The sequence below is a fragment of the Brassica rapa genome, chromosome A09 (genome assembly GCF_000309985.2).
Source record: "Brassica rapa cultivar Chiifu-401-42 chromosome A09, CAAS_Brap_v3.01, whole genome shotgun sequence".
NCBI lineage: Eukaryota > Viridiplantae > Streptophyta > Magnoliopsida > Brassicales > Brassicaceae > Brassica > Brassica rapa.
The window spans coordinates 19130629-19154989 of record NC_024803.2 but is presented as its reverse complement, the minus strand read 5'-3'; the positions used below and the strand labels follow the sequence as shown (position 1 = coordinate 19154989).

At 32.9% G+C, this 24361-nt stretch overlaps 2 protein-coding genes across 2 annotated transcripts; one reads left to right on the top strand and one right to left on the bottom strand.

Annotated features, from left to right (window-relative positions):
* The first annotated feature begins 2697 nt into the window (after positions 1-2697).
* Positions 2698-5861, top strand: LOC103838917 (protein DMR6-LIKE OXYGENASE 2). The gene is made up of 3 exons (XM_009115369.3): positions 2698-4630; positions 4807-5376; positions 5461-5861. The coding sequence occupies exons 1-3, from the start codon at positions 4322-4324 to the stop codon at positions 5716-5718; spliced, it is 1137 nt and encodes a 378-aa protein (XP_009113617.1). The 5' UTR covers positions 2698-4321; the 3' UTR covers positions 5719-5861.
* A 3414-nt stretch (positions 5862-9275) lies between these two features.
* Positions 9276-23227, bottom strand: LOC103838919 (inactive histone-lysine N-methyltransferase 2E). The gene is made up of 2 exons (XM_033279400.1): positions 23217-23227; positions 9276-15181 (listed from the first exon to the last, which is right to left on the bottom strand). Exon 2 carries the CDS (start codon positions 11984-11986, stop codon positions 11375-11377), a length of 612 nt encoding a protein of 203 aa, XP_033135291.1. The 5' UTR covers positions 11987-15181; positions 23217-23227; the 3' UTR covers positions 9276-11374.
* Positions 23228-24361: the final 1134 nt, after the last annotated feature.

Here is a 24361-nt window from a genome sequence, read left to right as displayed (position 1 = left end):
TATCAAGAACTATGTCATCAACTGGTTAAGATAAATCATGAAAATCTCAAAATACTGAAAGACAAAGAAATGATAAAAGCTCACATCAACATCCTGGAAATGGAACAGCACTCATCTAAAGATAAGGATGAAGCACGATAAGAAAATCTCAAAAAATTTAATGTCATACTTTCACAAGAACTATCTCAAGAAAAAAAAATTAAAAACAGAGTCGTGAAAGATCAAGTCGAAAAAATGAAGAAAACATACACAGAGGAACAAGCCACAAACATAAACTCGAGAAAAAGCTTCGAGAAAATCATCAGAAGATTCATATATTGAGTCATGGTACAAATAATTTAGATAAGATATTATTGATTGGACAATCCCAATGATCAACTGGGATTTGAGAAATTTTGTATTGAATAATAACCAAATTGGAAAATCCCCATTCAGAAAGTCACTTTTGACATCCATTTGATACATGTTGATTCTCGGTTTACAAGTGATCCCAAACAATAACTGAATTGGTTCAAGTCGTGCAACATGAGAAAAAGTTTCATCAAAGTCAATCTCTTCAATCTGTGAGTAACCTTGAGCAACAAGGCGAGACTAATTCCTTACAACATTACTTCTTCGTCTATCTTGTTCTTGAAGATCCACATAATGGCAACGACATTAACTCCTTCTTGTTTTAAAACGAATCCCAAATTTCTAGGCGGTAAATTGTTCAAGTTCTTCATGCATCGAATTTGTCCAAAATTCATCATCAAGTGATTCTATCAAGGAGATGAAGCAAGCCAGTTTAACCATCACCTTGAAATCATTCTTCTTGTTGCGAGTTTTCCTTGCATCATTTAGATTACCAATAACGTCATCTAGTGAATGATTTTGATGCCTTTGAGTCTGATTTTTCTCATCTTTTTCTGTGTCTTCCTTTACACAGTCCTCATCACTACTTACTGTCTTTCTTTGAGATACATCGTTAGCTGCATCACTCTCATCTTGAGAAGGTTCACCAGGTTCCAATAGAAGACTATTATGATCATCAAAGAAATAACTGTTTCTCCCAAGAAGTGTGTCCTTTTGTTATATACTCGATAGGTCATGTTGTTGGTGGAGTATCATAGGAAGATCCCTTCATCATACTTGGAATCAAAATTTCCGAGTTGATCTTTATCATTCATAATGTAGGAGATACAACCAAAGACATGAAGATAGCTCAGATTAGGTGATTTTCCTTTTCATATTTCATATGGAGTCATATATCTCCAGGGCCTCACATATACCTGTTGATGATATATCAAGCATTATTGATTACTTCAGCCTAAAATCTTGTAAGAGCGTTGTTCTCGTTCAGCATGGCTCTGGCCATCTCCTATAGAGTCCTGTTTTTTCTTTCTACAACACCATTCTACTGTGGAAAGGTGCTCCTCACAAATGGATTTAAAAGAGGGTGTGTCGATAAAACTTTGTTTATCCTAAATGAGGATTCAAACATTCTCATTGTCCAGATCTATATCGAAGACATTATCTTTGGAGAAACAAAGAAAAGCCTGATTGATATGTTCGTCAAGACAATGACCAGAATTGAAAATGAGTATGGTGGGAAAACTCAGCTATTTTCTTGGACTTCATGTTAAGAAGAAAAAATGTGGAATCTTTGATGTAACTTCGGAAAAACAAGTGGAAGAACTTAAGGAGAAAGTGGAATCTTTGTATTCAAATGACGACGTCACAACTGAAGAGATAGTAGAGGCTGTTAAGGAATTGTCTGATGCTCTTAAGGCTGAGAAAATGTTTTAGAAACAAAAAGTATAATTATTGGGTTACGAGAAAGAGATAGGTTGAATTGCTACTAGTTATTTCAAACGCATTTTTGAATTGTCCAATCTAGAAGAGATATATGCAGCTTTAGTAGATGTTACTCATACTATCATCAGACAATAAATTATGATCTTACATCTCTGGCTATAGAATAGGAAGTTAAGCTAGCTCTTTTTGCAATGCATCCTTAAAAATCTCTAGAGACCAGATTGGATGACACCTCGGTTCAATACATTTTTAAAAAAAATATTGTGAAGGGCAACTTAACCCATATGGTTATTTCTCTTTGATGGCATTATGGATCAAGGTTTGAATGATACAAAATTTTGTCGCATTCTAAAGAAAGATAAACTTACTTAGATGACCCAATTTCAGCCAATTAGTTTGTGTAATGTGAGATATAAGATAGTTTCGAAGGTCTAATGCCAGAGACTCAAAAAGGTTATGCCTTTTTGCTGGAAGAAAAATTACGTACAACATTATGATCGCTCAAGAGATGTTTCATGCACTTCAGATAACACCACAAGGGAGTAATAAGAGAATGTCAATCAAAACTGACATAAGCAAGGCGTATGATGATATGATGGAATGGGCTTTCATAAGAGATGTAAGGGAGAAAATAAGTTTCTCGGCTTTCTGGATTGAATGGATATATGGTGAATTTCATCGGTCAAATACAAGTTCATTATGAATGGCTAGCCCAAAGGTAATATTGTCCCAGAGAGGGAACTACGCCAAGGGGATTCTTTGTCTCCTTTCATATTTATTTTATGCACGGAAGCACTTGTTAGCCTTCTTGATCATGCAGAGAATTAAGGGAAGATAACGAGGATGCGTGTGTCACCCGCTAACCCTCATTTTGTTTTGCTGATGATAGTTTTTTCTTATGTAAGGGGGGGCCATGCGAATGTGAAGAAGTTATGAAAATAGTAAGGATATGTGGAAAAGCTTACGAGAAATGTATCAACTTTGATAAATCATCTCTACTCTTTGGTAAGAGAGTTTCTGGAAATTCAAAGCAAACGATTAAATACTCTTTTTGGATCCAGAGAAGGTGGAATGAGTTCTTACTTGGGAATACCCGTAGATATAAGTGGCTCAAAATGTAAGATGTTTGCCTTCTTAAAGGACATGTTGCAAAACAGAGTTAATAGATGGTCGGCACAATGGTTATCAAAATGAGGAACTGATTTTCTAATTAAATCAATTGCGCTAGCACTACCGACATATGTTATGTCCAGATTCTTTCTTCCTTTAGACATTTGTGAGAACTAGCATGTGTCATTGCTCATTTGTGACGAAGCTCTAACCTTCCTAAAAGGGCTTTCATTGGGCTGAATGGGAAAAAAATAATTCCAAGAGACGAGAGAGGTATTGGATTTTGTATGATCCATGAATTCAACCTAACATTGTTGGCAGAACAATAATAAAGACTAGTACAATTTCCTAAATTTATGCTTGCTATGGGTTTGCGTGGCACGTATTATAGGCTTAGCTCGACTCCGTTAGAAAGTTCTACATATGCTCTCTCATATGCATGGATGAGCATTTCAGCAGGGAGACCGCTTAAGAATTGGGGATTAGACAGAAAATTCATTAAAGTTATGAGGCTAAATCATTGGAGAATCCATGGATTTTGACGACACCTGCAAGGCCGGCCAGGCTAAATGCTTTGGTTATTCATTCTAGAATCCCTATTAGTGATTTTATTAGAGATGATTTGAAAGAATGAGATGTGGAGAGCCTAAAGAATTTTGTTGGGACAGAAAACATTCCTTTAATTGGGAGTTCGGCCATAAGCCGCACTATACATCGAAATACCTATTGATTGAGTTTTACGAAGGGCAATATACTATTAAGTCGGGATATTATGTTACTAAAAATATTTTGAAACATTGGAATGAGGTCATATATTCGGAACTTAGTATCACTAAGCTTCACTTGGAAAGCTAGTGCTCCTAAAAAGATGAATCACCTTATATGGCAGTTAGTAACATGACACATAGCTGTAACAAAGAATTTCACACATCATCACATGATGGATTTACTTTAAAGTATGCATCTAAAAATAAATCTTTTATTTTAAGAAAAAAATATGAAAATTTTTTATTTTAAGAAAAAAAATATAGAAAATCTTTATTTTAAGAAAAAAATATAAAAAATATTATTTATATCTCTAAATATAGAGAGCAAGTAGCACTTTCTATACTTTTCTCTAAATTAGAAGAATTTTGTTATATAGTCATACATTGGACCAAATTTTTCTATAATGATGCTCTATTTTAGAAAAGAAAATATAAACATATACATTGGAGATGTGTTAATTGAAAGATTTTTTTTTGTTGTCAAATAAAAGTAACGCTTAATTCTGTCAGTCAACAAAACGTGTCAAGAATTTCAATATTTAAAATATGTTGAAGCCTTGAATGGTTCACAATATCAAATACAATTCAGGTCCTGTTAAACAGCGTGCCGTGCATGTCATACATACTTTCTATTCATATATATATATGACATGTGGGATATATTATATGATAACATCTCTCTCTATCTCTATAACTCACTTCAGATTCACAGCACAATCACTTCCCCAACCATGGAAGCTTCTGCAACATCCAAGCTTCTCGTATCTGACATCGCCTCCTCCGTTGATCACGTTCCTTCAAACTATGTCCGACCAATATCTGACCGTCCAAATCTGTCCGAGATTGAAACATCCGGTGATTCCATCCCTATGATCGATCTCCAGGAACTCCATGGACCCAATCGAGCCGACGTTATCTACCAAGTTGCTCATGCATGCGCTTCTTATGGCTTCTTCCAGGCAACTCCATGCTTAATTCACTATGCTTCATTTTAACTCGAACTTGCTCTATTTTACTGCATTAAAAATTTTCTCCAATTTACTATGCTCTATTACAAGACATTCTGATATTTGTTGTTGTAATAGAAGACACACTGTTTCGTTGAGTTAAAATGTTGATTGTTTCATTTTTCTAGATCAAGAACCATGGGGTGCCAGAGAAAACAATAGAAAGAATGATGACAGTGGCAAGGGAGTTTTTCCGGCAGCCAGAGAGCGAAAGAGTTAAGCATTACTCTGCGGATACAAAGAAGACGACGAGACTCTCCACAAGTTTCAACGTTGGCTCAGAGAAATTCTCTAACTGGAGAGATTTCCTCCGACTCCATTGCCTTCCTATCGAAGATTTCATCAGCGAATGGCCTTCGAGTCCAGTCTCATTCAGAGAAGTCACAGCTGAATATGCCACAAGCGTTAGAGCCTTGGTCCTCGTACTTCTCGAGGCAATCTCAGAGAGCTTAGGCCTTGCGAAAGACAGTGTAAGCAATACATTAGGCAAGCACGGCCAACACATGGCCTTAAACTACTATCCACCCTGTCCTCAACCCGATCTAACTTTCGGACTTCCCGGACATAAAGATCCAAACTTGATCACTGTTCTTCTTCAAGATGAAGTGTCTGGTTTGCAAGTCTTTAAAGATGGTAACTGGATCGCTGTTCATCCTGTTCCCAACACTTTTATTGTTAACATGGGTGACCAAATGCAGGTACTTAGGAGAAAACAAATTGAAAATTTCATAGGTTTCTTCACCATCCTTGTGTAAAGTTTATGTGGTTGGTTCTCCTCTCAGGTTATCAGCAATGACAAATACAAGAGTGTGCTACACAGAGCGGTCGTGAACAGCGACAAGGAGCGGATATCGATACCGACATTCTACTGTCCTTCTTTAGACGCTGTGGTTGGCCCACAACAAGAGCTGATTAATGAGGAAGAAGAGTCTCCTGCTGTTTACAGAAGCTTTATATATGCTGAGTATTATGAAAAGTTTTGGGACAGAGCACTTGCTACTGAGAGCTGTATTGACTTGTTCAAAGCTTCCAAAACCTAAGACTGCAGTTTAGCAGATGTCATGACCGAAACAAGAATGTCCACCTGTGTTGCAGTTTCATTTTATTTCCCCTAGATTCTCATGAATGTTAATTCAATCTGTTTAACAAATAAAACAAATGTGCTTCATCTCTTTTGTCTCAACATCACTTCTCATTAACAAAATCTTATGCATACACTGGGCTGTCAATATAATATTGTGACGACCCAATATAATACAACTTAAGAGCATAATTCAAATAAGAAAGAGCTTCCTTCACTATTGATGTCTTTGATGAGTTTCTTAGAATCTGATTCAAAGATAAGTCTCTTTTACCTCAAGATCTTCATATTTAGCATGTCCATCTCATTGCCTCTGATTCTATCAGAGTTCTTACTCTAGGTAAGGCTTTTTGTGTTACGGACTGAGAAGGACAATGCGGAAACACACTAAAATATGATAAAGGCGATAAAAGTAAAACTACACACAAATTTAAAGTTGTTCATTAATTGGCTAAGTTTACAGATAAAAAAAGATCTTATTATTAGAATCAACAATGTGTTTTTTTTCGCATATACGCGCATAATTTTCTTACAAATACTTATTAACCAGGTTTTTTGTCCGCACATACGGGTATAACCATCTTACGAATACTTATTATTTTATGTCTTATTAATCTAAAAATCGGCATTATAAAACTCTAATTGGTGAACATGTTGAAGGAAAAAAATTTGTTCCTCAAAATTTATACCAATTATGTTGAAATTTTAGTCAAATTATTGAAAGGTAGATCCCACTTTTTTCTTCTAAATTTCCCATGGAAGAATGAATTTATAAGAAAAAAAATTTCCCTATGCAAGAACTATATCCACAACCCCGCGCTTGCACGGGGGCAATACCCCTACCAATTTATAATTTGTATGATTGCGATGTTTTATTCATTTTTGTATAATCTTTAATTGACTAAATATTTTATAATTACAGCAAAACTAAAAACTATCTACAAAAATATTTTACAAATACAACATATTATTTTTGCAGTAATATTTTAATTATTTAATACATATAAAATACGGATACTTCAAAACATACTAATAACTAAAAAAAATATTAACTGTCTATTACAATTTTTTTTTAAAAAATATATACATGAGATTTCAAAATATTATTGTTATATCCATTTATTTAATTTTAAATCGATCAACAATTTAACTTATTTTTTATTTGATTTTGAAAATAATACATATAATGTTATATATAATATTAATAAAATATATTTACATGTCTAAGAGAAAAATCGTTCTAAATTCAAATAACAAAATTAATCAAAATTTTAAATTATTTAGAACAAAAAATATTATGTCTGAACTCTTAGAAATTGATGCTATCTAATATACCTACTATATACCAAAGAAATAACCACTCTGAATATATATTACATATCCAAAATCACTTGTCTAACTAAGAAATAATTATTTGTTAAAGATTATTATTATGAATTTTAAAATAATTTCAGATTGAAACTAAATTATTAATTTTATTTTTAGTCCAACTAAATTATTAATTAATTATCAAAATATATTTACTTTCTAATTATGTATATCTGTGCATAAGCACAGGACAATCACCGAGTAGGCAAATATATGTTAAACACGTCTAGAAATTTCTTTGCAAATACGAAAACTTCTGGATCAAAATACAATTCTTGAAACTTGAGCCAGGTTTTGCTAAAAATCGACCAATACACAAGGAGTATTGATCGACACTACTTCAAAATATCGACTCCGACTTCAAAACTTCATGTTTTCTTCACTTAAGCTCCAAATTGCTCCATAATCTCCATACATAAAGACTCTATAAATGGATTTATACCATGGTTAAAACTAGTAAAACCAAGGTATATTAATCATCCTCAGCTCTAACTGCCAACCGTAAGGTTCATCATTACATTTCATCGTGATCTCCAGTTCTTCGGAATAGCTGTTTGCTCGTCTTCCAGATCGGTCATCCGATTGCTAGAAGTATATCGGTTGAGACACATATAACCCTTCTCGAAAATTCTTTCACTCTTTCCTGATCAGTTCATTGATCTCGATAAATCTATATACATCTGAAGATCACTCTAGTTTGCTACATACCCGATCGATGCTCAATATTCTTGATACATACTCGTTCACCATCAATTGTAACCGACATTGATGCAGTTATTCCTCGGGATTCATCTCTCCATCAGTATCACACCCATAAATGACTCAAACTATACCAGATCATCCATCGCTCGACTTTCAGCTAGTCGTCTCCACGGACTGCGATGCCCATCGGTCCTTTGTCTCGTGTTTTCGATCAATTCTTCTTTTCTTTTTGTTTTTCATGTTCTTTTTATCTCAGCTCGGTTTCTCTCCAGAAACTCTTCTCTGTGTGTTTTCCTACGAAAAGAGTGTTAAAAGAAACTATGGACGGTTTATGGATTACACCATAACCATTCCCAACTGCTCCCACCCAAGCAGGCTAATATCTCGCTTAATTTGGCCAACTGCCCATAACCGCTAGGTGACGGGTCTAGAATTCAGTAATTTGTCATAGCAGTTAAGCCAGTCAGTAAACGTTAATCAATCCAGTAACAATTCCGCCTCAGTCAACTGCCCATAACTGCTCCCTTATCAGTTCAATAACCGCCACATAACTGCTCAAGTAGGCTAGTAACCGATGTTAATAACTGCTGGGTAACTGATTAATAACTGCTCGGGTAAATGATTAGTGACCGCCAAGTAACTGATCCAACCATTTTCTTTGGTCTATTAGTATGTGTTTGGCTCAGTAATCGTTCCCACCAAAACGTATATATATGTCATTACGTAATTGTCTAACTGATCTCGGATGACAATTCAAACCATCTTGTCTGATTAGTCTAACCATAACTCGTCTTTGGACTGTTCCAGCTCAGTCCTCGAAACGAAGATGTTATAATATGCCCATAAAAGTTGGCTTATGTGTCGAGAATATTGGATCATCGTAAAACTTTTTTATATTAACATTAAAATGATATTTTATTACTCAAGTTTGAAGTGGTTTGGTAACCAAACTAACCGAAATAAAATAACCAACAAAATAAAGAGTCCTATGAAAAGACCTATCCATTATAGCTAAAAAGTCAGCATTCTCATTATGTCCCAGAAAATGTGGGATAGCCTGAAATAGGGCTGGGCAAATAAACCGAACCCGAAAATCCGAACCGAACCTGATCCGATAAAAATGAATCTGAACCGATCCGAACCCGACATATATACCGAATGGATCCTGTTTTTTTTGGTATTTTGGGTTATGGGTATTATCCGAACCGAACCCGAACCTAAATAGATATCCGATAAAACCCAAACCATTTAAAATGACAAAAAGAACTTCTACCAAATATGATCTTAATTCTTAATATGTATGCAAAATACTTTAAGATATTATTGAACTTTTAAAATAATCATGAAGGTTGATGGTAGAATGTGGCGGTTGAAGCCTAAAGTTTTTAGATTTTGGTTTTGTTTTCATTGAATAATGTTTCTCATTTCTTTGACCAAAAAAAAAAAATGTTTCTCATTTCATAAGAACTTAGTTTTTGTTTTATGATTTCATTTATCTGGTTTTCTTTTTATCAATAACTATGTTTATCTTTCGCTTGATTTTGAATGATAACGTTTGATGTTTTTTCTTATTTTTGAATCGATTTTACTTATAGTTTGGCTATTAAAATATGTACAAATCATGTATTTTAAATCCCAAAAACCGATTTCATTTACGTTTTAGTTATAAAATAGGTACAAATCAAGTATTTTAAAACCGAATAACCGATTGGGACCCGAACCCGAAAGTACAATGGATTATACCGGTTCTTTGAAGAGTTACTAACCTTGACCCGAACCCGATAAAACTCGAACCCGATAGAACCCGAACCGGTCCCGAACTGAACTTTTATATAAACCGAATGGGGTTGGTTTTGATAAACCCGAAAAACCAAAACCCGAATGGATAAAACCGAAACTCGATTGGGACCCCGAATGTCCATGCCTAGCCTGAAATATGAAAATTCTGTATAAAATATGTTAAAGGTTCGAGCAGTAACTCAATATGAAAATTCACCTTTTATTGCATGTTTTATAAACACCCCCATACATTGACACAATTAATCCCTATGACAATTCAAAAAATTAATAATTTTAGGATTTGGATATTTTATTAAGTTACAAATTTATTGATTTACAGAAGTTTTATAGATTTATATCTTTTAAAATATTTTTTATGTAAAAATAAGATGAATATTTTATTTAACAGTAAATAAATGGTACACATTATATGTTATTCTTATTTGATTATTTGGTGCATAGAAAATATATACTGTAAATAAATTTTAAGCATAAAATGAAATATAACATCAAACATTTTGAGATATTGATAAAAAAAAAACTGTACCGTGAATAAAAAATCAAATATACAATATATTATTCATATTTATATAAACTTCAATTATTAAATTATATTTATGTTGAGATAAAAGTATCTTATATTTCGCGAATTGTGTCATAGTTTTCGGTGAATTTATTAATTTATACCTAATGGAGTTTCTACTATTATACAAATGAAATCTATGAACCGCTTGTGGTTAAATTTGACTTGCAATGGCTAGAATCTAAACTAGCGCTACGTTAGAAGCCTAACCATTGACACAGGATTCTAAAACAATTAACATGACCAAGGCTTTCATAATCATAACATGTTTTTTGGAGACTCTATAATTTCCTCTACATTCCACTTTAATTGATGGATTTGAAAATCCAACTAAATCTAGTGTTATTGGTTTTGTGATTTTAAAATATGTATTGAAATCATGTGTTATTCATTTAATGATTAATAAATTCTAATTCAAATCACGTGTTGTTCAATCATATGGATTTACTGATAGATTTGATTTCATAATGTATTTGAATGGATTTGCATGGATTTCTTTGTTAAAAATACAAAGGTTCGAATCCGAGGGAAAACCTCCAGATTTGTAAATACTAATCCGGGAGAATTTGAAAATTTGTATAGTTTACTTGAATTTATAAATACTGTATGGAGTTCTAAATCAATCAAAATATATAAACCAATAACACCTCCTTAAGGAATTGATTGATTTAGAAATCTATGTAATATTTATAAATCCAAGTAAAATATGCAAATTCTAAGATTTTTCCTCGGATTTGAGTCTTTGTATTTTTAAATAAAAAATCCTAAAAAATCCTAAAAAATCCATTTAAATTCATTATAAAATTAAATATATTAGTATATCCGTACGATTGAATAACACTTGATTTGATATAGAATTTATGAATCATTAAACTAATAACACATGATTTTAATATAAATTTGAAAATCATAGAACCAATAACACTAGATTTAATTCGGATTTTCAAATCCATTAAAATAGACTTACTTTATTTTAGAAATTATAAAATACCAATAGAGATGCTTTAAGAAACCCTTCAAGGGTTAAATCTGAATATAAAGTTATAAACATAAGCATGGAGTCATTGTCACAAAAAAAAATTCAAAAGTAACCTAAACATTGACACGAAAACATTCAAAAGCTTAAACTTGGATAACAACTTTTTGTTGTGAGGACTCCTGTTGCATCAAAGTCGAATACTTCCTACAACATTTTCAGGGTATTGCCCACCAAATCGTTCGTATGATCATCTTCTTCCTCTTTGTCCGCAACTTTAACCTTCTTCTTTACCCGATCTTCAGAAAAATAAGTCTCTTTGTTTATATCATCACTCTGAAAACATTTCATCTCCATTTGTGTAGAAACAAAATTTCTTATTCTGCCTTCATTCATAGGAGCAGAACCATCTTCTGGGTCCTCAGTTTCACATGCATTTCCCTTCTCATGATCATCCCAACAAGCAAACTCTCTATACTGAAACCTAAACTTCTTAGGCACGTAACCAGAACATTTCCACAGCTGACGTGACGAAACAGACGAAAAGTTTTCAAACAGAGACAAGTCTCCACCAGGAACTCCTTGAACATGAACCCTTTCTTCAATTGGGACCTCCTTGAGCATGAACCCTTTGGTGTTTTTGATCTTGCACTTATGACAGGCAAATAGATCGTCTCCTTTAGCATAACGAGAGCACCATGTGTGAACCCAAACCCCACATTCATCACAGTTCACCATCTCTTTACCATCATCAAAATTCACACCGCAAACACAATCTACAGTCCAAGATCCATCGACCCAATCATCGTGTGGTTTCATAATCGCGATTACAAGAAAACCCTAACGCCAAATTCTCCGATTTGTTCACCAATTTACCCAGAATCGGTCTAAAGTTGGAAAATTTATAAACCTAAATCGTCTCTTCTAAACGTCAAAAACCAATTAGCTGCTTAACGAGGATAGCTATTTGAAGATTACCGATAGAAAACCGATCCCGACAGGTACCTGCAGTGACTCTCGATTCCGCTTTCTTTGCGGAGAAAAAGAAAAGGACAAATATTTTTCAACAAATGCAGTTCATCAATTTTAAATGGGCTTATTAATTATGGGCCGGATTAGAAGATGGATTTTTATTTTTTTGTTGTTATTTCTGCTCCTTACTTTTTTCTACCAAATTCTTTTCAACATAAAACTTTAACAGAAAATCGCATAATAATCTTCAGAATAGCATTTATTTACGTTTTAAAGTTTGAAATTATTTAACGAGCATATTAAACTTTCAAATTGACTTTTTATCGTAAAAAACCTCTAACTTACTTTACTTATTCATTAAGTTAAAAATCTAACATGACCTTTAAATAAAGTGACATGTCAGTTTTTCTTTTTGATTATTTTTTATTTATTTGACTGATAAAATAATTAATAAGAAATAAAATAGGAAACAAATAAAAAATTAGAAAAACTACATAAAATTTTAAAATCGTTTTTACAGAAACTTTCTTAAAATAAAAAAAAAACATTTTTAAATGCAATTTTCTAAACAAATAAAAATATTTTAGTTCTTTTTTTAAAAAATAAAAATCTCTAATAAATAATTTTGAGCATATCACCATTAACAATAACATTGTTTGTCATGTCACAATTAAGAGTAACATTTTTCTTCATACCACCAATGATGATGGTGTCATAACAATTTTTATTCATATGTCATAAAGTTCATTCGTTTGAAAAGATCATATAAAATAAGAATTCTTTAAAAAAAACACAATCATATAAGAGCTCTAAATTTTATTTTCAAAAATAATTGTGAACATATGACCATTAACATTAACACTTTTTGTCATATCACCATTAAAAGCAACATTTTCTAATTTTTAAATCATTTAGTTTTGATATATTTGAAATGCTGATATGTTGATATGTTCGAAACAGTGCAATTTCTGACATGGATAATAATGGTTTATGACGCTATTGTCATTGATGATATGAAGAAAAATGTTACTCTTAAGCTTCGAATGGGAAAAGCGGATCAAGCGTTGCGGATTTAGCGGATCTAGTAAAACAAGAGCGGATCTAACGGATCTGGCGGTACAAGTGCGGATCTAGCGGATTAAGCGGTCTAAAATATTTGTTTGAATTGTGAAAGTGGATAAATGGTGGTTCAAATTATAATTTAAAAGATAAATTTTTTTTATTTTTTTTCAGTTACAGTTTTAAAGCAAAAAAAAAAAATTAAACGCAACAAGTACATATTATTTTATTAAAAAAATAACATAAACTTAAATACAATATTGATTTTAGCCCAAAAAATAAAGTATTGATAAAAAAATATTATAGAATATTTTTATTGGTCCATAGTGCATTTGAAGTCTCTTATATTCGCCATTAATTGCCATCAACTGTATTTAGTGTTTCCATCTTATTCGTATCAGTCTCGATTTGTGCCATAATTTTGGCAAAATCATCACTTATAAAATTTGAAATCCTAATTAAATTATGCAGATTGATTGTAGCTAATACTACTCTTTTTCACTTCAATATTATATCTTGAAAATTCACCCAAAAAAATCCTCATTTTTTCCAAATTCCAAATATCCTTTTAAACAATATCTTATTAGTAATTTTATTAATATGTAGAAATCACATTTTGTTAATCAAATATCAATAAATTATTTATTTGTAATGCTCAGATTATAAAGTAATACAACGATAGATACATTTATCAAATTTTAAATTAGAATCACCAAAAAATATTAAATATAATGTTATTATATGGTTGATTATATTATACTAGCAATGTAGTAATGAATAAACATTAATAGTCATTTACCATGTAATTATAATTAACTTACTTAAATATCTCTGTTTTAATATTATAAATATTATTATAGAACTTTTGTTACCAAGAAATATGCAACTAATGTTCTTTTATATAATTATAACTAATTACAAATACACATAAATGATAGAATAAGAATATACATCATAAACTATGGAGGATAAATCTTACAAACTTTGCAGAAGAGACTTTAAAAAATAAGCTTTGTAGTGATAGAAGTGAAGAGTAGTCTATTTATAGAATTATTTTTTTCTTATATCTTTGGTCTTTAATAAATAAACCCATATCATGTTCCACTCAATCCACTCATCTCCTCTGATAATGACGGTCCCTCCATCAATTTAGTTAAAAGACAAGATAAAATAGAACCACTAGTGTTTTTTTTTTTCCCAACTAAAGTTTATTAAAAGGATTAAATCCAGAATGGGCAAGGCCCAAGTCTTACAACAATCCGAAGCCCAAAACATAGGCATACCAACAAGAGAAATAAATTGGGCCAGAGGCCCACACCACCAACCCAAAACCCTAACAGGCTAGGCGCCTCTCTTCACGCGAGGCCGCACGCCTCCTTTCTTCCTCCGGTACCAGCGACCGCGTCACGACGACTCGACGGCCACCGTCGACAGCAGAGTCGAAACCAGGCCTCAACCATTCAAACCAGACCTCGAGATACTCAAATCCATCAATCGCATCAACTTCAAACCAAAAAACGGACGGATCTACGAATTACCAACAGATATTAAAGCCTACAATCGATTCATCATCTCCGACATATAAGCGGCAACAGATTCAGATCGAGAAGCGAAAACCAAGTAAGCTCAAACTCGTAGATCTAAATGAGGAGAAATAAAAACCCTAAAAAAAAACCCAAACGCCGGCGCCAGCGATGCTGCGGAAGCCACCGCCTCCCGGAAGCTGAAGCCGACGATGGCGATGCTGAAAGAGCCACCGCCTCCCGGTACCCAAAGCCGGCGAAGAAAGTGCTGAAAAAGCCACCCCTTCCCAGAAACAAGTCGGACGACCACCATAGAGAGGTGCGACGCCGAAACCTAGGTAGATCAAGAGACCCCGAACAAAACCCAGAAACTAGAAAAGAAAGAAAGAACTCCACAACCGGACCGACGGTGGCTCAGAGAGCCTCGCCGTCGGCCGGAAATCTCTCAGTTTCTCTTTTTCTCTCTCTCTTAAAAACTTCTCGGTTGACCACTAGTGTTTCACCCGTCATATTTATTTTTACAAGTTTTGTTGGTGATTGGACAAAAGAAGTGGGCCCCACATGTGTATCACCCACCTTTTTATACGCTTCCCATTCTCAGCCTTAGTCGTGATATGACGAAAGATGTTATTGATAATGTTGATATGTTCGGAATTATTTTATAAAAATAATAAATCAGATCTTTTATATGATTTAATAAAAAACTTTTTTATTGTGAAATTTAATTTCTAAAAATATTTTAAAAAATTAAGAACTTTTTTCAATTTTAAAATTTCCTATAGCTTTCTAATTTTTATTTATGTTTCCTATTTTGTTTATTATTAATTTATTTTATTAAGTAAATAATTAAAAGTATTTTAAGAAAACTTACATGTCACCTTGTTTACAGGTCATCAAGTCACAATTTCTACTTTAAGAACAAAAACTACGTTAAAAGTTTTTTATGATACAAAAGCCAGTTTGAAAGTTTAATATCTGCTCTATTAAAATAGAGTCCAATTTTTTATCTACCATACACAAGTCTATGTTAGACTATTCATTAGAAATATAACTAAACATCATAAAATTACTCATATATAATATTCTACTAACAAAAAAATATACATCTAAACAATAACATTTCTAAAAAAAGATAAATATATTGTCATTAGGTAATTATCATTTGACTGTTTATCATATTTAATATAGATCATATTTTATATATTTCAGTAACTAATTTGAAATTAAATAGTATAGTCTAATTTTTTTTTTTAAATTATCAAATTAAATTTTTAGATAAAACAAAATAAATAATATTTTATTGGTTGTAACATTTTATGTTTGATATTTTAGTAAAAATAAAAACATTAAACTGAAATATAATATATTAAATAAATAATATTTTAAAATTGTTTTTAAAAAAAATAATTTATTCACATAAAAAAATTTCGAGAATAAAAATTTCTAAACAAAGAAGCTAATAAATTTTTTTATTAATTCATATAAAACTAATGTTTAAAATTAAACTATTAATATTGATGTTGAATTTTAAATAAATAAACAAAAATACTTCATTAATATATGATTTGTACAATATCATCAAAGAAATTTCAACAAATAAAAATTTTTAAAATAAAATTTATATACCTAAAATTGATATTAAATATATTTTTTTATAACATATTTAATTTGAAAATATAAATATATCGCACGGATGTGCCAGTTTGAAAGTTTAATATCTAATCTATTAAAACAAAGTCCTATTTTTTTATCTACTGTTAAAAAGTCATACTAGGACCATCTAGAAACTAAATAACATATTTTATTATTTATATTAATAATAAAACAAATATAAATATAAATTTATTTTTAAGTATAACAAATTCTGCTGAGGAAGAATCTAACAAAATCCTACCAACCTTCTAAATATTTTTATAAAATAACACTTAACTAATTTCGTAAATACTAATATAACTTTATAATTTAATGTTAATTAAAAAATATTATAAATCAAAAGTATACATTCATAAAATAAAAAATATCCGCACAAAGTGCGGATCAAAATCTAGTATTACTTAAATAACGTTAAAGTTTAATTTGTTAGTGAATGCTACTTTGAAGGTTTTAAAGCGATTTCCCTAAATTTTATATTAACTTCAAGATAAGATCGTACCAATACAACGACCTAGTTAACCCATGATTGGGATACAAAAATAAAAGAAATATTAATAATAGTAAAGGATTTTCTAGAAAATGATAGTTTTGTTTTGCAATTTTATTCTTGAACATGCACACCAAACAAGTGGCAACAAATTTGCATTATAATTTTTAATTGTGTACAGATCTTCGATAAATCTCAAATCATATTGACTGTAATGGTATATATAAAATAGAATTGGTGAAATATAAAGGAAAAGAATAAGATGACTGGAATAGAGAGAAAAAATGAGTACATCTATTCCATTCATTCATGATCAAAATTGCAATAAAATAACTTCCTTTAATTTTTTTTGGAATTGGTGAAATAAATATTAAATTTTATTCCATACTGTGAGAAGTTGGTTCAAGATTCATCAGGAAATAGATTTGGAATTTGAACCGAAAGCGATAGACTTGGGTTGAGTTTATTGGGCTATGATATGTTCAAAGGTGGAGTAGAGCTATTAGGTTTAGGTGAAATGAAATACGCCTAGTACAGAAAGTAAGACGGTGTCATATAAGTTCTTGGGTGTCTTCTTTACTTGATGTTGTTGACCGTTGAGCTAACAGACGAGTGATGAAAGCTTGATAACTCAGTGTACAAAAAAAATATCATAATGGATTACCAAGTACTGACCCAGAAGAGAGGTTGACCCACATTTGGAAACTCTATAATCGCTTTTGTATCCTTGTTGTTTGATATTTTTTCTTGTGTTTTGAATAGAGAGAGAGAGAGAGAGAGAGAGAGAGAGAGAGAGAGAGAGAGAGAGAGAGAGAGAGAGAGAGAGAGTTTGAGTCGACTGTGTGATTCAAAGGTGTATCATCAACAAGTGATATCATAGTACTGGTTTGAGAAGCTCAAAAGAAGTAAATGTCAAAACTAATTGTGAATATTTGAGTTTTCCTTTGGAGAAGAAATTTCATCACCTTCATTGCAGAACCCTCAAGAAGCCCCTGTTAACGCTGACAACTAGCCACAGCTGAAAGATCAGGCGGAAGTGAGGACATGAACCCCAGCAACAAAGAAACACTCAAATATTCACAAAAGTTTATCGAATGTAAACATGTAAAATGTAATAATTATCTGCTTTAGCTTTATTTTCGGTTCATTTTTCTTATTATTGTACTTTATTAATGTGAATAATATTCATTTAGTTATATTTTTAATTAAAAATATAAAAATAAATAATTTTTGATGTATAGTAATATTTGTTTTCTGCGATGTACAGTAATATTAAAATAAAAATAAAACAATATTATGTTACATTTATTTTGACTATAAATTATAACCAATTAATAATAATAATCTACGTAATAAAATGAAAAGTATTAAAATATATTATTTTATATTTGGTGTGAAGAATAGTGTTACACCAAATTTGGTGTAACACTATTCACAAAATACCAAATTTTGTTGGGAAGATGTTTTTTTGGTGTTTTATTGAAAATGAAATTATGCCAAATATATAAGGGCAATTTTCATAAATAGAAAATTATTAAGTTTTGGTCACAAAAATAGACCACAATGAAAAAAATGACCAAAATATTTTATTTAATAGATAAAAGAACATTAATACCCAAGATATATAAAAAATATAAAAAAATAAAAAATAATAAAAAATAAAAATAAAAAATAAATATTCACAAAAGTTTATCGAATGTAAACATGTAAAATGTAATAATTATCTGCTTCAGCTTTATTTTTGGTTCATTTTTCTTATTATTGTACTTTATTAATGTGAATAATATTCATTTAGTTATATTTTTAATTAAAAATATAAAAATAAATAATTTTTGATGTATAGTAATATTTGTTTTCTGCGATGTACAGTAATATTAAAATAAAAATAAAACAATATTATGTTACATTTATTTTGACTATAAATTATAACCAACTAATAATAATAATCTACGTAATAAAATGAAAAGTACTAAAATATATTATTTTATATTTGGTGTGAAGAATAGTGTTACACCAAATTTGGTGTAACACTATTCACAAAATACCAAATTTTGTTGGGAAGGTGTTTTTTTGGTGTTTTATTGAAAATGAAATTATGCCAAATATATAAGGGCAATTCTCATAAATAGACAATTTTTAAGTTTTGGTCACAAAAATAGACTACAATGGAGAAAATGACCAAAATAATTTATTTAATAGGTAAAAGAACATTAATACCCTAGATATATAAAAAATAATAAAAAATAATAAAAAAAATATAAAAAAATAAATTGTATAGTTTTAGATTATATGTTTCCAAATTCGAACTTTTTTATAATTTTTGTTTTTGAATTTTTTTTTCTAAAATATTTTTTTTGTTTTTTAAAAAAAATTTCTTTTTGTAATTCGAAAATATTTTTTGAAACTATTTTTCAAATTTTTAATATTTATTTTCTATTTTATAAAATTTTAAACCTTAAACCCAAATCCATACCCTTTTAACTCTAAACCCTAAGGTTTGGATTAGTTAACCCTAGGAGTACAAGTATATATTTACCTCTTTAGTGTAACATTTTGGTCATTTTGATTCTTAGAGTCTATATTTGTGATATAAATTTTTTTAGTGTTATCCTAGGATATTTCCCAATATATAATCTTTTATTATCTCATCAAAATTGGTCTTAGCTATGAGCTTCATCCATTGTTTTATGGATTTTTGTTTGGTCTGGTGCCAGATCTGATAAGACTTACACATCTTCTTCCCCCGATTCATATGTTAGTTTACTCCTCCACTTGAAGTAGAACTTTCCCTAGTTTTAAGAAGACTTTCTCCAAATTTCTTCTGAATGTAATCTTCTTCTTAGCCTTTGTAACCTCTGTTTCCTGTAGACTATTGTCTCCTTTTTCTAAATCTATGAACAAAAAATCCTTTTGAAATACAACATCCTTACTGATAATCACCTTGTGTTCATCTAGCAGCCACACTCGATAACTGTTGCATCCCCGATTCTAGATAGGATCGTTGGGATGGACCATGGTTCAAGAAAACGTATCAGCCGGCCTTAAGACTTTACGGCAAGTTCCATGGCCAAAATAGAAGGTTAAGTACGTCAGGATGCTGAGACTTAACCAACCGTAGATGGAAATGAAGATAAGGAAGCTGGACGAGTTGTATGGTAGCTGGGCGATGCAGACGGGAAGCACGATCAAGCTGAATGAAGTTCGGTCAAGCTCAGTCTAGATCGTTCCAAGTTAAGTCAGCTCAGCCAGATGGACTGCTAGCTCACTCAGCTGGGAGCCAGCTCAACTCAGCTAGACGGAGTGTTCGGGTCTCAGGCAGTTAGTCAAGGTCCGAACTGGTGGCGGGCCAGTTGGCTATGGGCCGGTGAGGTCTTGGGCTAAGCCACGAGCCAAGTTTAAGAGTATGGGTAACAGTTTGGGCCTCAGGTCGACCCAGTAAGGGGTAGGCAATGGGGTAGGAATGGTTCAGGTTGCAACCATTCAACCAAGTCCGGCCCGTTCGCCCATCAGGTTGTGCCTGTTCGCCCAAGGCAATGGCCGACCCTGACTTCTATAAATAAAGGGTTCTCTGTCGATTATGAACATCAGTTTTCAGAGTAAAAAATCAGAGACATATCGTGAGAGAGAAATAGAAAGAGAGAGAAAGAGAGAGAGAGAAACCAGCCAAGAACAAGACGGTTTGTGGTGGTGTTTACTTTCCGGCGAGACCAATCATTCGAGGAAGAGATACCATCTTGAGATGGAAGGAAACAGCAAGGATAAAAAAGTGGGAACCCTAAAGCGTGGCTCCAAGGTATGTGATAGACTGGTGATCCATCAAACTAAGCCTGCGGCCTTAATGGTCGGGTCTATGGTCTGATCGGAACAAGGTTACATCTGTTCTTCTCTAATATGTTTCAATTCATTCTTCGTCTTCTTGTTTCTGTGTATGTTCGAATGAGTGTGAAGGATAGTCCGAAGGGTTGTGTCCCTAGGCTTAGGCCGTATACATCCAGCCGCGATCCTAAGCCTTGGCCGGATGTGGCATGGTTCGACCGGAAAAGATAAGGCGGTTTGGCTAAACGGTTGGGATCCATCCAAGGGGTGCGAGTTCCAAACGGTACTAATTGATCTAGGCCTTGGCCGATCCATTTGGGCGAGTATGTGGATTGACAAGCCGGACGTGTTTATGGTTCATTTAACCGTGGTACATGGTCACAAGGTCTGGTCGGTTGCAAGGCAATCCGAATGGCATGGGCTGTACTCGGTTGTATGGATCCAGGACTTGGACCATATCAGGTAAGAAGGTTCATGAGCCTTTGGGCCGGACTTATCAGAATGGCCTATCGAACCTAGACCTTAATCGAACAGTTGGATGGGACTATGGACGATCCGGCTAGGGTTGGATTGAGATCGTTTGGGCTTGGCTTGGACTTGGTCTGGGCTTGGCCGATTTTTATATGATTGTCTTGATAGAACTTATTCATATTCTAAGAACCAAACCATGCATTGTTAGAATTAAACCGTTAGGATATAGGATTATGATTAATGACTGTGGTCTATGGTTTCGGGAACTGAGGCTGATCGTGGTAAAGACAAGGAGCCGTGAAGACTCTATCAGCGAGTAGCTGTATGGTGTGTGGGTAGATCGTGTTAGGAATAAACTTATGATAGCCTATAGAGCACATTGACTTATGTATTGAATCTCATTGATTATTTATACAAAACGATTTACTTTGTGCTTTATATGTATATCTGGTCGATTGTTTATGAATCTCATATAATGAATATGACTTAATAAATATAGACTTAAAATGAATCAAACAAGCAAGAATGTTATAAAGTAAGGTTGCGGGTACAGTTGAGTCGAAAGACCAGGATCGGGTTTTTACAATAACCCTTTGTACCTTGAGCATAACTTAAGAAGATTCCTTTTATGCCTGATGACTGATCTTATATCTTATGGTGTGAACAAAGGATATACAGCCAAACCTTCCAAGGTGATCATACTCTGGTTTACCTCCTGTCCAAACTGCTTTTGGAACTTCCATATCAAGAACTCTGGCTGGTGACATGTTGATGATGTACACTGCCGTGGAAGCAGCTTATGCCCAAAACTCACCTTCTGATCATGTTTCTGAAAGCATACATCTCACATTGTCCATAACTTACATGTTCATTCTTTCTGAAATCCCATTTTACTGCAATGTATAACGAGATCGTAACATTCTGATTTTTGGTATATGGAAAGGCTTAAGAGGATTTATTTGGCTACCTATGTCACTAAAGTGCACTTACCTTTTCCGTCACACATCCGTTTAGAACTCCAGGGTTAAGCGTGCTTGAGTTGTAGTAGTAAAAGGATGGGTGACCTATCGAGAAATAATCCGCGATACTGTGTGAGTGAGGCTAAAACATGGGAAAAGGTAATGTGGTTATTGTAGGGTCAGTAAAATGATTTCGAGCCTTTGGAAAAATTAATGTGCCATCCATCGAATGTGATGGATCCCACATACCGAATGAGCGGACGTGGGTGACCCATTATCCATGGGCGGTCGGGGCATTACAAGAGGTATCAGAGCCGAACCCAGACAAGTGTGGTCAGTTAGGGCTCACACTAACACGAGTAACGATCTTGGGCGCAACGAGGGTGATGCGTTCTTTGAGAGAGGGTCAATTGTAACATCCCGGTTTGTGGTATATGTAAAGGCTTATGAGAATTGATTTGACTACTTATGTCACCAAAGTGCACTTACCTTTTTCATCATACATCCGTTTAGAAATCCATGTTTACACGTGCTTGAACTGGAGTAGTGAAAGGATAGATGGCCTATTGAGAAGTGATTGATGATATTGTGTGAGTGAGGCCAAAGCACATAGAAATGTCATGTGGTAATTGCAGGATCAGTAAAATATTTTTGAGCCTTTGTAAAATTAACGCACCGTTCACCGGATGGGATGTGATCCACGGACTGAGTGAGCGGGCGTGGGTGTCCCATTAGCCATGGACGATCAGGGAATTATATAGATGCTTTGTGCCGCTTTACGCATGTTTCTCTACATAGATGATCAAACTGCTTGTTACAGAACTCCAACTTGTTATCCGTTGTTCGACACCTCAACCTTTTCCCAATCTGATTCTCAACTAGTACCTTATAGTCAACAATTTTCTAAAATGACTCGTCATTTGTTTTGAGAAAGTAGATCAAACCTGTTTGGAAAAATCATCTATCAATGTCAAAAAATATTGATATCCTGATAGGCTTTGTGTCACATTAGAACTTTCTCACAAATCTGAATAAACATAGCCTAATATTTCCTTTGTCTTGTTCTAGCAGTCGAGAAGATTTGCTTATGAAACTTCTCCGTCGCTCACGCTTTGGAGAACCTTATACCCATTATTTCATCCTTGCTCAGATAATCTTTTCTTTCTAAAGCTTCCATCGATGATTGACTCATATGTGTAAGTTTAGAATGCCTTCGTTTTTCTAGGTCTACTAGGCCCTTTGCTATATTGACTTGAGGAACATTTAACCTTTCCTTATAGATAATAGATGCCCTGTTGATACTTGCTTGTTATTACCTTTTTACAACTGAACCAAAAAGTCTCCAGCTGATTACTGGCACCCTGGTTGCTCGAGCTGACCATACGAAATGAGATTTCTCCCCATATATGTCATGTACCTCACATTCTTCAATGTGACAACAGTCCCATCTTCATTATCGATGGTAATACTCCCCATTCCCTTAACAATTCAGTGTGCCCATTAGCACTTTATTTCAGGTTCGGCAGTAACTCCTTGCTCGGGATTGTAAAGAATGTACGCCCCAAATATAGAACCCACTCATCCTTGATTTCTTGTATGCTCGTTGTTACATGCTTTGGAAGCTTCACCACAAGATTTCTGAATTTCACATATGTGATCCCCAATCACCTTTCTTTCTCTTAGGGCAGTCCCTTTTACAGTGACTTTCACTGCCATAAACTCAGCACGCCAGATTTAGACATTTGTATACTATGGTCCCTGCTTTTTGAAGCTTTTATGTTCCCTCAATGAACCCCTTTTATTTTCTGCCTCTTGAATTAATATATAACCCTTCTGAATTCTGACTTGACCAATTCAATAAACCCTTATGTCTCAGCTCCACCTCCTTTGAACTCTGACTTGACCAATTCAATAAACCCTTATCTCTCAGACTCTCAGCTCCACCTCCTTTGTATATGCAGAAGTTGTTACGCCTCTTACTCGGTCACAATAGTGTTTCTATTTGTGAAAAAGAACCACAATTTAACTGATCACAATATTATGACGAAACTGTTACTTACGTGTGACATAAAATTCTGGTCACTATACCGTATTACAAATGTCACTTATACATTTATGTATTTTTGTTATCTTATTCAAACAGTGATTTAAATATTTTTCATATTACATTAATAATGATTCAAATATGTTAATTTAAATTGTATTAATTCATATAATAATATAACCAAAACATTATTTATCAGCTTAACTAAAC